General features: G+C 43.4%; 1 protein-coding gene across 1 annotated transcript in view; it reads right to left on the bottom strand.

The window, feature by feature from the left end:
• LOC120055970 (arf-GAP with GTPase, ANK repeat and PH domain-containing protein 3-like) overlaps positions 1-14,282 on the bottom strand; it is a 247,314-nt gene extending 233,032 nt beyond the window's left edge. The window contains exon 1 of the mRNA XM_039004066.1: positions 13,438-14,282. Within this exon, the coding sequence (XP_038859994.1) occupies positions 13,438-13,807 (370 nt within the window). The 5' untranslated portion in view covers positions 13,808-14,282. The remainder of the gene's footprint in view (positions 1-13,437) is intronic.
• Positions 14,283-15,056: the final 774 nt, after the last annotated feature.

The raw sequence follows: 15,056 nt of genomic DNA, 5'->3' as shown, positions 1-15,056 counted from the left end.
TTAATCCCGGTTTCAACTGTACCGGGCAGATGGTAGACAGCATGTATGGAGTCGTGTGGGCTAGTGGTTTGCTGATGTCAACATTGTGAACAGAGTGCCCCATGGTGGCAGTGGGGTTATGGTATGCGCACGCATAAACTACAGATGAACACAATTGCATTTTATCGAGGCAATTTGAATGCACTGAGATACTGTGATGAGATCTGGAAGACCATCCACTGCTATTACCGCACGTTTCAGCATGATAATGCACAGCCCCATGTCGCAAGGATCTGTGATCAACTCCTGGAAGCTGAAAATGTCCCAGTTCTTCCATGACCTGCATACTCACCAGACATGTCAGCCATTGAGCATGTTTGGGATACTCAATCGATGTGTACGACAGTGTGTTCCAGTTCCCGCCAATATCCAGAAACTTTGCACAGCCATTGAAGAGGAGTGGGAAACATTGCACAGGCCACAATTAACAGAATGATCAACTCTATGTGAAGGTGATGTGTCGCGCGCTGCATGAGGCAAATGGTGGTCACACCAGATACTGACTGCTTTTCTGATCAACACCCTACTTTTTTTTTTATACATGTATTCCCAGTCATGTGAAATCCATAGATTAGAGCCTAATGCATTTCAGTTGACTGATTTCCTTATATGAACTGTAACTCAGTAAAATCTTTGAAATTGTTCCATGTTGTGTTTAAATTTTTGTTCAGTGTATTAATCTAATTCTATTTCAAGAGCATGAAGAAAACAAAATGTTGGGGATTATACCATATTATCAACACATTTAACCTAGAAACTATACCAAAAGACCAAATATGCCACATGATTTTGCCAGTATTGCAGAAAGTGGAAGTCCTATTGGCTCTGTACTTTCTGGTGGAAAACAGATTCATCATTTCATGACAATGTGACTGTCAATTTCCACTGAGACTTTCAAATGAGAGCAGACCTTTTCGGAAATCCGTGCGGCACACAACTGCACTGAGGTGTTAGTAATGCTGGCAGTGAAGGGAGCAATAAGACACTCCAAGAACATTACCCCTGAAAGAAAACCATTCACATCCTTCAACAGAACTCATCAAAACAACTCCACCAGCTATTCATTGCTCTTTTGATGGCATGGCAGCACTCAAAACTGTCCACAAATGTCCTTGAGAAGTGACTGATGCACAAGAACTGTGACATGGACTTGTGCTAGAATTGCTATTTAAGAAATTCATTTTAATATCCCAGTTCCACAGCCTGGTCACCAACCCTTAAATAGACATTCCCAATTAGCTTTCTAGGAGTGGGAGATACAGACTCAGACTCCTGACTCCAATGTAATACCCAGCACCAGGTTAGCCCATGCGGTCATGATACTACTCTACATTATGGCCCCGCATATGCCACCTCCCGTCTCGATTTCCCTTATCCAGTATTTTCTAATCAAGGAGGAAAACGTGGTGGGCCTTGAGGGAAAGGGAAGGAATGTCACGGTCTGAAGGTTCTCTTCAGAGAGGCCGAGTAAAGTAGAGCCCTGTGGTTCAGCCGAACCCCACAGCTCCCCGCTACACCCCAACCTGTCTAGATCTCCACACAGTGAGACACGGGACTGCTGGCAGGCTTGGAGGCCTGGAGTCTTTCACTCCCCCCGTCACTGCTTTCTAAATCAGAGCCCCTTCCCTTCCAGAGACCCTGTGTGTGTTTATTTAACTATCCTTATGGGTACCAGAAGTCCTCACAAGGATAGTAAAACAAGGACAAGTTGGACAAGTGGGGTTAGCTTTAGGTATATTTTTAGGGTTAGGGGTTTGGCGTTAAGGTTAGATTTAGGGTTAGGGGAAATAGGATTTTGGATGGGAATCAATTATTTTGTCCCCACAAGGATAGCAATACAAAAATGTGTGTGTATGTTATTGACTTTATGTTTGTTTATGTGTTTATGTGTTGTTGTTTTTGTCGCACTGCTTTGCTTTAGCCAGGTCACAGTTGTAAATAAGAACTTGTTCTCAACTGGTCTACCTGGTTAAATATAGGTGAAATAAAAAAATATTAAAATCACTGCTTTCCAACACCCCTTCCCTTCCTCTGTCAGTGGCCATCTGCTTGCAGGCCCAGCCTCACTCTGGCAGGAGAGACAGTACTTCCATGATGTGATCAGGACGGATAGAACACAGCCGGGTTGAGAAAACACATCAAATTATTTTGACCACTGCGAAACTTTGGCGACAAGGTAATTACAGGTATCAAGTGAGGATCCATTACTGTTCTACTTGTTTATATAGAGCACAGAGAGATAGTGCTGAAAGGACAAGCCTTCTACAGAATTTATAGAGGTACATTTCTCATCACGATGTATCACTAACAGTAATTGTGAAGATCACACTCACTTTGTATGGAGTAACACAGAGCTCCTCTCCACATTCATTATGCTTCTAGTCCTGGTGTGATCATACATTACCATAGACATGGAGTAGCAGAGAGCTCCTCTCCACATTCATTATGCTTCTAGTCCTGGTGTGATCATACATTACCATAGACATGGAGTAGCAGAGAGCTCCTCTCCACATTCATTATGCTTCTAGTCCTGGTGTGATCATACATTACCATAGACATGGAGTAGCAGAGAGCTCCTCTCCACATTCATTATGCTTCTAGTCCTGGTGTGATCATACATTACCATAGACATGGAGTAGCAGAGAGCTCCTCTCCACATTCATTATGCTTCTAGTCCTGGTGTGATCATACATTACCATAGACATGGAGTAGCAGAGAGCTCCTCTCCACATTCATTATGCTTCTAGTCCTGGTGTGATCATACATTACCATAGACATGGAGTAGCAGAGAGCTCCTCTCCACATTCATTATGCTTCTAGTCCTGGTGTGATCATACATTACCATAGACATGGAGTAGCAGAGAGCTCCTCTCCACATTCATTATGCTTCTAGTCCTGGTGTGATCATACATTACCATAGACATGGAGTAGCAGAGAGCTCCTCTCCACATGCATTATGCTTCTAGTCCTGGTGTGATCATACATTACCATAGACATGGAGTAGCAGAGAGCTCCTCTCCACATTCATTATGCTTCTAGTCCTGGTGTGATCATACATTACCATAGACATGGAGTAGCAGAGAGCTCCTCTCCACATTCATTATGCTTCTAGTCCTGGTGTGATCATACATTACCATAGACATGGAGTAGCAGAGAGCTCCTCTCCACATTCATTATGCTTCTAGTCCTGGTGTGATCATACATTACCATAGACATGGAGTAGATGGAAACACGTCTCAAAAAAACTTTAAGTTTTTTACAATTCCCCACAACCCTCTACAGACGAAACCAGATTACTTAAAAAATAAAATAAACTGTCCATCAAATGAGAGAGAAAGCCTTTGTTCAACGAAACAATGGAGGACATTCTACTGTGGAGGGAGCATTGTATCACATTATTCACTAAGACCTATGCAGTAATGGCCTTGTGCAGAGAGTACTGAGGGGACGACAGAGCCACAGAGATACTGCAGTGCACACAGGCAGCCCTACCACGACCTCACAGACACATTCATGCCCTGTGATTGGCTTTGCCGCTTGGCACATCCCTGACAACTGTAGGAGTCAGAGGTCAGAAAGAATGTTGGAACTCATCTGAATAGGGATGAATGTAAATGAGCATTTTGACGCCGTAAAATCGTATGGAGTAACGATGGGACAAAGGGGCTTTTGACACGGAGAGCGAGGCGTGCGCAATCGTCATTTCAAATGCCACCCATCCATCTGTCAAGGCTTGGGGGAAAGGCTCTTACTGTACTCCCATATTAAATGATTAAATGTTACAATAGGCTGGGCTCGATGGAAAAAAGCGATTAAGAGGATCTTTGACAGTTCTCTAAGATTCAACATAGATGAATGGTCTTAATTTTCTTGTTTTCTCTCCAGATAAATCAACATTGTGCTGCTAGGTTGGTCGATATTCTGTTGCTGGCGTAGATCTAGTATTTTCTTCTCTAAAGTGAAAGTTAAAAGCAACAGTAGAGAACACTTTGTAGAATGAGCCAATCCCCACAAGGGTGACAGGCATGATGGCTTCATACACCTTACAGGTGTTCACTCCAATCTTTGTTGGTTCACATGAATGAAAGACTGGGGATGTGGCACTCTACATCTATTTGAAGAAAAAGGAAGCTTTGCAGTCACATTCTTCAGAGCATACAACTACCATCTTCCAGTCAACCCTATAGTAATGAGGTGCATTGTGGGTTTTGTTTACCTCGTCCTTAAAATGAGAAAGAAAATGTGTCCATTTACAAAATAACATTTCAAATTCAAAACCGTTGGTGTCAAAATAAATAGTCAAATGTCAGAGAAACAAAAGTGAAAATTTCAACAGTCAGAGACACATTGTACTTCCAGTGATCTAAAGATGACGGTATTTTGTTCCAGTTTGTGCTCCTCTCAGAGGTTGAAGCTGCAGCTTTATTTCAGGTTGTCCTAGTGTGGCAGGCAGATGTGTTTATACGCCAGGCTTCACTTTGGTACAGATTTAGAGCCAGCAAACAGTCTCCCAGCTACTCTATAAACACAACATTCCACATTAAAACATTTCATAAGAGACGCAGGTGGTGGGGCTGACTGACTCGTTCACTCTACTCCCTTGTAAAATGACTGATTCTGTGATTACAAACTGAAATATACTGGACTGGTTTTCTTTATACACTAGTAGCAGCAGTGCCTTGGCTTTGCCAAGGATGCTCCATACTGATCAATACCTGTGGATGTTATATCCCACCAGTATCCAGAAAAAAAACAATTCACTACTCCCACACATCTTATACTAGCCTCCATAATATCGATCCACCACCTAGCAACGCTCCTGTGCAGAAAACACTCTAACTTCAATTTCCGCTCAACAGTGTGGGCCTAAAACAGTTTTTTTTGTGGATGACTGAAGGTTATTTGCAAGTGCAAAGTAAGTGAAAAGGAGAAACAGGTGCCTTAATTGGGGCACACAGACCACTTTGTCCATACTACCAGAGGAGAAACCAAATCCATAGGAGCATGCCTTACTGTTTAATTATTAGTCTGATGGGCAGTGTGTCAACACTGTGAGAGCATTGAGAATGCAAACAGCACTTGCCATAACCCCACATAAATAATCGCCATCACTGAATATGACATCAGTTAGTCATTTCATTCTCATTTCAAGGGTAGAGGAAAAATCACCAAAAAGGAGAGACGCAACGTCTTCACTACGTTCTTATGGGCCTCTAGAGAGGTTACGTTCACTATGGTAATTGACTAAAGGAGAGAAGCATAGTGTTTAGGCAGGCTGCTTGTGCCAGAGGACAGCTTATGTTATGTGCCACACTCTGGCAGCAGGTTGGGCTCCCCTGTGTCTTCCTCTCTCTCCCGCTGCCTTCTCTCTCCCGCTGCCTTCTCTCTCCCGCTGCCTTCTCTCTCCCGCTGCCTTCTCTCTCCCGCTGCCTTCTCTCTCCCGCTGCCTTCTCTCTCCCGCTGCCTTCTCTCTCCCGCTGCCTTCTCTCTCCCGCTGTCTTCTCTCTCCCGCTGTCTTCTCTCTCCCGCTGTCTTCTCTCTCCCGCTGCCTGCTCTCTCCCCCGCTGTCTGCTCTCTCCCCCGCTGTCTGCTCTCTCCCCCGCTGTCTGCTCTGTGTTGTCTCTTCTAGCATTTTCTGTACACAATGTGACATTGTGCTGGACTCAATACTGAAGTGAGTGCAGCCTTGTTAGCCCATGCTCGAGATCCCCATATTGCATCACTACCTGGGGCAGCTGTGGGTTCAGGAGGTAAGGCCACCGGCCTGTCCTTGACATTGGTTAGTGTCTGGGTGAGTCCCTTGAAGCCAACGGGAGTTTGAAACAACACGCAAAGAGGTACATGAATAGTAATAATCAAACAAATGATGAACAGATGATAAGATTATATAAACAGCAGTTTATTACAACACTCACAGACGTCAGTTGTGTTTATTACTGTACAACTACGCTATCTTAAGACACCTCATACTAAAACATTGAAAATCTGAGATTCTATAGAAGAAAGCTGGGTTAGGTTAACTCAAGACTGACAGTCAAATCGTTTCCATACTGAACTGTAAAGGTTTAATGTAAAAACATAAATGAGGGTAACAATTACAACAGCCTTCATCACCAAATGAAACAAGCCATATTCCCAAGGCAAGCAGTCTTGTTAATGGAACACTACCCCGGTCCTCATTGGAATGACTGGCTAAATATAACACAGAAATAATCGGAGGAGCTGCTTCTGTATCACACTGATCTAGATTTTACTTTTACACTTTTCACAGCTAACCCAAAAGTGTTTTCTTCCTAAAGCAGGCGTGCCCTCATTCAAATCCGGCCTACCGGTAATTCCATTGAGGCTATGCGGTGTGAATGACATTACTGTTTAAAAAAATAACAAGCCTCTCTTCGCAGCCTTTGACCTATAAAAATCTCAGTCACATCTGAGATGATGTATTTAATCTGAATGGTCAGTCTCCCCGCTCTTTAAAACAAATAAATTACCCAGAGGGGATGTAATATCACCAACATGCAATCATTGGACAATATATTCGACGAGGTACGATCACGAATATCCTACCAAAAGTACATCAAAAACTGTAATATCTTGTGTTTCACGGAATCTTGGCTGAATGATGACATGGATATTCAGCTAGCGGGATATACGCTGCACCGGCAAGATAGAACATCGACAGGGCTGTAGTGGAGCAGCATATTTGTAAACAACAGCTGGTGCACGAAATCTAAGGTAGTCTCTAGATTTTGCTCGCCTGAAGTAGAGTATTGTGTGATAAAATGCCGACAACACTATTTGCCAAGAGAGTTTTCAGCTATACTTTTCGTGGCTGTTTATTTACCACCACAGACGGATGCTAGCACTAAGACAGCACTCAGTCAGCTGTATAAGGAAATAAAAAAACAGGAAACCGCTCACCCAGAGGCAGCGCTCCTAGTGGCCGGAGACTTTAATGCAGGGAAACTGAAATCAGTTCTACCAACATGTTAAATGTGCAACCAGAGGGGAAAAAAATTCTAGATCACCTGTACTCCACACAGAGATGCGTACAAAGCTCTCCCTCGCCCTCCATTTGGTAAATCCGACCACAATTCTATCCTCCTGATTCCTGCTTACAAGCAAAAATTAAAGCAGGAAGAACCAGTGACTCGGGCTATAAAAAAGTGGTCAGATGAAGCAGATGCTAAACTACAGGACTGTTTTGCTAGCACAGACAACATGTTCCGAGATTCTTCCGATGGCATTGAGGAGTACACCACTGGCTTTACCAATAAGTGTATCGAGGACGTCGTCCCCACAGTGACTGTACGTACATACCCCAACCAGAAGCCATGGGTAGAGCTGCCGCTTTCAAGATGCGGGACTCTAACCCGGAAGCTTATAAGAAATCCTGCTATGCCCTCCGACGAACCATCAAATAGGCAAAGCGTCAGCACAGGGCTAAGATTTAATCGTATTACACTGGCTCCGACGCTCGTCTTATGTGGCAGGGCTTGCAAACTATTACAGACTACAAAAGGGAAGCACAGCCGCGAGCTGCCCAGTGACACGAGCCTACCAGATGAGCTAAATCACTTCTATGCTCACTTTCCAGGCAAGCAACACTGAAGTATGCATGAGAGCATCAGCTGTTACAGACGACTGTGTGATCACGCTCTCCGTAGCCGACGTGAGTAAGATCTTTAAACAGGTCAACATTCACAAGGCTGCAGAGCCAGACGGATTACCAGGACGTGTGCTGACCAACTGGCAGCTGTCTTCACTGACATTTTCAACATGTTCCTGATTGAGTCTGTAATACCAACATGTTTCAAGCAGACCACCATAGTCCCTGTGCCCAAGAACACGAAGGCAACCTGCCTAAATGACTACAGACCCGTAGCACTCACGTCCGTAGCCATGAAGTGCTTTGAAAGGCTGGTAATGGCTCACATCAACACCATTATCCCAGAAACTCTAGACCCACTCCAATTTGCATACCACCCAAACAGATCCACAGATGATGCAATCTCTACTGCACTCCACACTGCCTTTCCCACCTGGACAAAAGGAACAGCTACGTGAGAATGCTATTCATTGACTACAGCTCAGCTTTCAACACCATAGTACCCTCAAAGCTCATCAATAAGCTAAGGATCCTGGGACTAAACACCTCCCTCTGCAGCTGAATCCTAGACTTCCTGACGGGCCGCCCCCAGGTGGTGAGGGTAGGCAGCAACACATCTGCCACGTTGATCCTCAACACGGGGGCCCCTCAGGGGTGCGTGCTCAGTCCCCTCCTGTACTCCCTGTTCAACCACGACTGCATGGCCAGGCACAACTCCAACACCATCATTAAGTTTGTAGACAACAGTGGTAGGCCTGATCACCAACAACGACGAGACAGCCTATAGGGAGAAGGTCAGAGACCTGGCCGGGTGATGCCAGAATAACAACCTATCCCTCAACATAACCAAGACTAAGGAGATGATTGTGGACTACAGGAAAAAGAGGACCGAGGACGCACCTATTCTCATCGACAGGGGCTGTAGTGGAGCAGGTTGAGAGCTTCAAGTTCCTTGGTGTCCACATCACCAACAAACTAGAATGGTCCAAACACACCAAGACAGTCGTGAAGAGGGCACGACAAAGCCTATTCCCCCTCTGGAAAATTAAAAGATCTGGCATGGGTCCTGAGATCCTCAAAAGGTTCTACAGCTGCAACATCGAGAGCATCCGGACTGGTTGCGTCACTGCCTGGTACGGCAATTGCTCGGCCTCCGACCGCAAGGCACTACAGAGGGTAGTGCGTACAGCCCAGTACATCACTGGGGCTAAGCTGCCTCCCATCCAGGACCTCTACACCAGGCAGTGTCAGAGGAAGGCCCTAAAAATTGTCAAAGACCCCAGCCACCCCAGTCATTGACTGTTCTCTCTAAAACCGCATGGCAAGCGGTACCAGAGTGCCAAATCTAGGACAAAAAGGCTTCTCAACAGTTTTTACCCCCAAGCCATAAGACTCCTGAACAGGTAATCAAATGGCTACCCAGACTATTTGCATTGTGTGCCCCCCCCCCGAACCCCTCTTTTTACGCTGCTGCTACTCTGTTTATCATATATGCATAGTCACTTTAACAATACATTCATGTACATACTACCTCAATTGGCTCGACCAACCAGTACCCCCACACATTGGCTAACCGGGTTTCCTGCATTGTGTCCCGCCACGCCCTCTTTTACGCTACTGCTACTCTCTGTTTATCATATATGCATAGTCACTTTAACCATATCTACATGTACATACTACCTCAATCAGCCCGACTAACCGGTGCCTGTATATAGCCTCGCTACTGTCATAGCCTCGTTACTGTTATTTATTTTTCACTGTTTCTTTTATTTCTTTACTTACCTATTGTTCACCTAATACCTTTTGCACTGTTGGTTAGAGCCTGTAAGTAAGCATTTCACTGCTGTATTCGGCGCACGTGACAAATAAACTTTGATTTGATATCATATCTTGCTTAATGATTATAGCTTAATATTAGCAAAATACGAATAATCAGTTAACTAAAGATACATTAAACAATGAATAAGTAATCCCCTCTTTTAATTGGATAAGAAACAAGGCCCAGAAGTCAAATGGAGGACATTTGAATGATCGACCGATCCGATTCAGATTCTACTGCACATGATTATCTCTCTGGCCCTCCTGTAATACTGTAAGGGACAAGGAACCATTTGGTCATGTTTAGTTAATGACAACCAGAAACTGACCCAAATTCATCTTCTGCTTTGATCCTAACCCCCCCAAAAGACACACACAGGTTGGAGAGGTTAATGTTAAGTGTTCTACCTAAATCTATTTACTTCTCTTACATAAGTGGTCAGGGTGGACCCTAGCATGGAATCTTTCACAGATGCTTCCAATAAAAAGGGACATTTTGTTCTTCCCCTTGACACGCTTGGTACATGCATACACCGGTTCTCAAAAAGTCACATTCATAGCTTGTCATATTCCTCAACACCAGAAAATGTTCAATCAGTTATATCAGACAGTGAGCTGTAAACAAACAAGGTAAAACATTTATATTAAACAAACTGTCATTATAAACCATGTCTTCTGCACTACATTGTTTGTATGACAGTCAAAAGCATTGGTTATTCTGTATTTTCTAAAAATCAATAAAACATTGATCACCCACAACAAAAAACAAGCTCCTGCTGCTCCTTTGTCTCAGTTCTTGTAATTGCATTAAATTTGCTCACTGAGACAAACTGGTGCTTGGCATATCAAACATTACTGTGAAGGGAGTGGTGAGAAGAGAAACCTCACCTAGTATTATCACTACTCCCTATGATCTGTCCCTAACGATTCACACAGAAGAAGATATGTTCGACAGAGGCTGCATTTTTCTGTTAGCATAGAATTGTTATTCTCTCTCTAGTAGTTTCAACTGAAGGCATGAGAGCCATTGGTTTCTTAGCAACAGAGACTGCAATGATGCAAGATGGAAGGGGAATGTGCAGTCCTACAGTACAGGTGAAGTCTAGTCGACTACACTAATGTCTCCTGTTGCAGCTCTTCAGGCTTTCTGCAACGGGGACATTAAGAAAAGAGCTAAAACACAGGGTGTGTCAAATATTAATGCATCTAAAAATGGGGAGCTTGCTGAGAAAAAAATACAAATAGATGTTCATTGTTTTGGGGCATTGGACTTTGTCATAAGGTACACTAAAACAAATACATAACTTGCCTTGCCTGGGGAAGAAAAATAACTGTCTTTCATTTCAGACTAATAATTGTTTTGTATAATTGAACAATCTAAAATGAACAGATTTTAGAGGGGAAATGTTTTTTCATAATTTGGGTCACACTCCGATCTGGCAGTGAACCAGAAAACTGCTCATCCTCATTAAAACAAATACTCTGCATTTTTTAAGAGGGCAACATAAAAGGCTCTAGTGTTACCAAATTCAGCCATTGCATAAAGCCACGCATTCATTGATAAAATGATGTAATAATTTTCATCAGAACAAGTCGGTGCTATTCGTCAAAGCCTAAAAGGAGACTTTTATCTTAACACATCCATGACAAGTACTACAGGATCAACCCCATTCGCTGAAACACTGCTGTGTCAGCCACGGTGAATGTTATGATGGTACGAGGCACAGGTCATAGACCTCATCACGTACCCACACCAAGGGAACATTTCTCATTCAGCACTAATGGCTCATGCCTGAGTAGAGCTGCTACTAAGAAGAAGTTTCTCAGAATCTATTAAAACACGCGTTGAGAAAAAGTGAGGTCATTGTCTGCCATTTAAAGACGGCATAGTGAAGTTTGTGTAACTTGGAGGTTAAATCTGATGGAAACATGGTTCCAGTTGGTGAGAACACACAGAGTACCTAATCTAATATTTTATTATGTTAACTGCACCTCTACTCAATAGTTATCAAACCCATACAACTGCAAATACACTGGGTGTACAAAGGAACACCTTCCTAATATTGAGTTACACACACACAAGGTGTTGAACGCGTTCCACAGGGATGCTGGCCCATGTTGAAGCCAATGCTTCCCACAGTGGTGTCAACTTGGCTGGATGTCCTTTGGGTGGTGGAGCATTCTTGATACATATAGGATACTGTTGAGCGTGAAAAACCCAACAGCGTTGCAGTGCTTGACACAAACCGGTGCGTCGATCACCTACCACCATACCCCATTCAAAGACACATTTTTTGTCTTGCCCATTCACCCTCTGATTGGCACACATACACAATCCATGTCTCAATTGTCTTGAGGCTTAAAAATCCTTCTTTAACCTGTCTCTTGAAGTGGCTTTAACAAGTGACATCAATAAGGGATCACAGCTTTCACCTGGTCAGTCTATGTCATGGAAAGAGCAGCTGTTCTTAATGTTTTGTATACTCAATATACAGTAAGCATCATTCTAGCAAGTCAGCATAATGGTACAGATATTGATTTCTGTGTAGGTTAGACAACCCAACCTATTCTACCTGTTCCCTTGCTGCTCTGTTGATAAGTTCATGCCTGTGAATAATAGTGTTGCTCCAATGCATTTATTATGTTAGAGCTCCCAAGTGGCGCAACGGTCTAAGGCACTGCATCTCAGTGCAAGAGGCATTACTACAGTCCCTGGTTTGAATCCAGGCTGTATCACATCCGGCCGTGATTGAGGGTCCCATAGGGCGGCACACATCCTGGTTTGGTGGTCATTGTAAATAAGAATTTGTTCTTAACAGACTTGCCTATTTAAATTTAAAAAAATGTAACGTTACACTGTCTGAGAAATGAGAATTCACTGTTGGTGGAAGTGAACCCCTGGCTTTCACATGGTCACACAATAGACCTACATCTTAGGTTTGTTCACAGTTCCTCTTATGACAACGACCTGTGTGGGTCATTTCACTAGATAATGGCTCATGTTACAGGTACTATTAACCCCCCTGTGGTTTGAACTCTGACTACTTTTCCTTTCAGTCTCCTATGCAAGTAACAAAATACATTGGTAAACACTTGATGTTAGCACAAGAATTTGCCACCACTTAGATCTTAAATCCTTAAACATGAGTGTAAGAATGAATCTCTAAATCCAAATGAGGATTTAAGTCAATGAGCCTAATTTAAACCTTTGGAAATGGATAGAGCGGTGGTGGAAACGTGCATTAGATCTAGGTGTCTCGCCAGAGCTTAAAGTGTGATGTACAGAATCTAAACCACTATGTCACAGGTGATGCAGAGTACAGTTTGAGTGGCATCTTTTAAGAAATAGGTGTTCTTACTGTTAGGTTATATGGGATACTGATTAGCATTTGAGAGAAATAATTTGTGCTGCAGTGAGGCATCTTTATGCAAATCTGTAGGCTACTGAACTCAGATTGCAATGTACAGCAAATCCATGCATGTTTTTGTTGTTATTCAGCTGTGAAGTATATTTCCCTGTGTAGCCCTACTGTCATAAGCACTACTAGTAGGTCATATTCTATGATGTGCCTATATAAGAAGCAATAAAATAAGAAATGTACAAAGAAATGGTGGTTCAACACAGGAGCACTGAGAAAAGGTTTTCTATTCACCTCGCATGACTTCGGAAAATCCAGGCATATGGAATACTCATTTATCTGCCTGTATCCTAGATTACAGTAGGCTAGCCCTTGGATGAATGAATGAATGCATTTGCAATGTTATTTCCTAAACTCCTCCTAGGAGGTTCCTGCGCTGAGCCCCCCAGAAAGTGAGATTGTTGTCATCAAACAATGAGCTGTAGACTACCTCCATGGAGACCATGTTGCCATTGCCCATCAGAGGAGATGACCGACTTGGGGGTTACATTGCAAGTAGCCTACTTGTGACAATTGCTGAGAACCACACTAGCTTTTATCCCTCCTACTCACCTTCAATAGAGATCACATGTTCTCGGATCTGGTTCTGCAGGGCCATGTCATCGATGCGTTCGATCAGGTCGTAGATTGAGTAAATGTTCGGGTGGACCGATTCGAACCGATGGATCTCAGCCCGGATGGCTGCCGAGTTGGACAAAACAAACTGCTGGTTGCCTTGTTGGCCGGCCTGGGAAGCCTGTCCTGATACTGTCCCCGAACCGAACTGACCCTGCCCGGAGCCTCCGGATGATCCTGATCCGAACTGGGACGGGATGGACTGGGGTACTGGTACAGGAACGGGCGCTGGGACCGCGCCTGGGGTGGGCATGGCTGGTTGAGACTGCTGCGCGATACTGGACACCGACCCCGATTGGAAATTCATCTTGGTTTGAACAAGTAAGTCTTTACAATTGGAAAACAAATGAATAGACCCCTATTCTAGGAGTTAAAAACGATGTGATCAAAAGAAGTCCGCGGGAACTAGCTAGTTGTCTGAAAACGAGATTGCACAGACGCATCAATAGTTGGTCACCAATTGCAACAAAACGCGGTTCTTATTCATACTATCAAAACTTGAATGTGGTTCATTTTCCGTTATAAGCTATAGGCTACTGGGCACTTCCGCTTTGGCCGTGTCCTGCCCTTTTCCGGAGATCACAAACCGCAATGCCTACCACTAGACACTCCTTTTCTGGGCTATTCGGTACCTTTTAATGGTTTAATTAATCGAACGGTTTTCTTTGGCTGCTCTGTCAAAAGCATACGATGGGCTCGGCTTCGGCACTGCCCACTAAATGCGTTGTTTCTGCGTTGAAATGAAATCGCGTTGATTCCTCTTTGGTCCAAGTGGTCCCTGCCCAGCGCCCTCCTCCGCATTTTGTAACGTCACATATAACGTAATTGTACTTGAGATGGGGGAGGGAGTAATTCGATTGGATGATTATGTGGAGGAAGAATAAAGCAACGTGCTCATCATTTTAATAACCTAGCCTATTTGACAGTTATGCAACCAAATAATTTGGATGATAAGAGAAAATAATTACTCAGATACGTTTTATGTAGGCTACTATATTGATGTATTCCCTTTTACCCCCTCCCCAATAGGAGACACACGGTCAGTTGCTCTGGTGTGTCTCCTCTCTTATGGTTTACCTAAAAAGCAACATTGAGGGGGGAGCTATTATCTATGTGTCTCTTCAACATCCTTCATCATGTCACAATACCTTCAGGGAAATCTTTTCAGCTTTATACCAAACAAGCAACACTATTTTGACCTATACAATATACAACCGAATGTGACATTTAGCCAATTTCTGCTTTCATAGTTGAGTTCAGACTATTCTCTGAGGGGTTCCCTTCCTCTGATTATTTTCCTTCTATAAGGAAAGGATGTTTGCAGTGTTTCAGTTAAAAAGTCTACAGAGCACCATTCAGCCAATTAGGTTGAAAAGTATCCTTTCAAAATACATCATGGCCGATCTTCAAATAGCCATGAATATTATGTAGAAGACATAACTTCTGAATGCATCAATCAAATGTAAATATCACTTTTCTCAAACAAGCAACATAAATGTAATGCATTTCTCAACATAACCAAAGATATGCCATCACCATGATAGGATAGTGAGGCA

This window comes from Salvelinus namaycush, chromosome 11 (genome assembly GCF_016432855.1).
Source record: "Salvelinus namaycush isolate Seneca chromosome 11, SaNama_1.0, whole genome shotgun sequence".
NCBI classification, from domain to species: domain Eukaryota; kingdom Metazoa; phylum Chordata; class Actinopteri; order Salmoniformes; family Salmonidae; genus Salvelinus; species Salvelinus namaycush.
The sequence above is the reverse complement of the archived record's forward strand: the minus strand, read 5'-3'. Positions and strand labels throughout refer to the sequence as shown.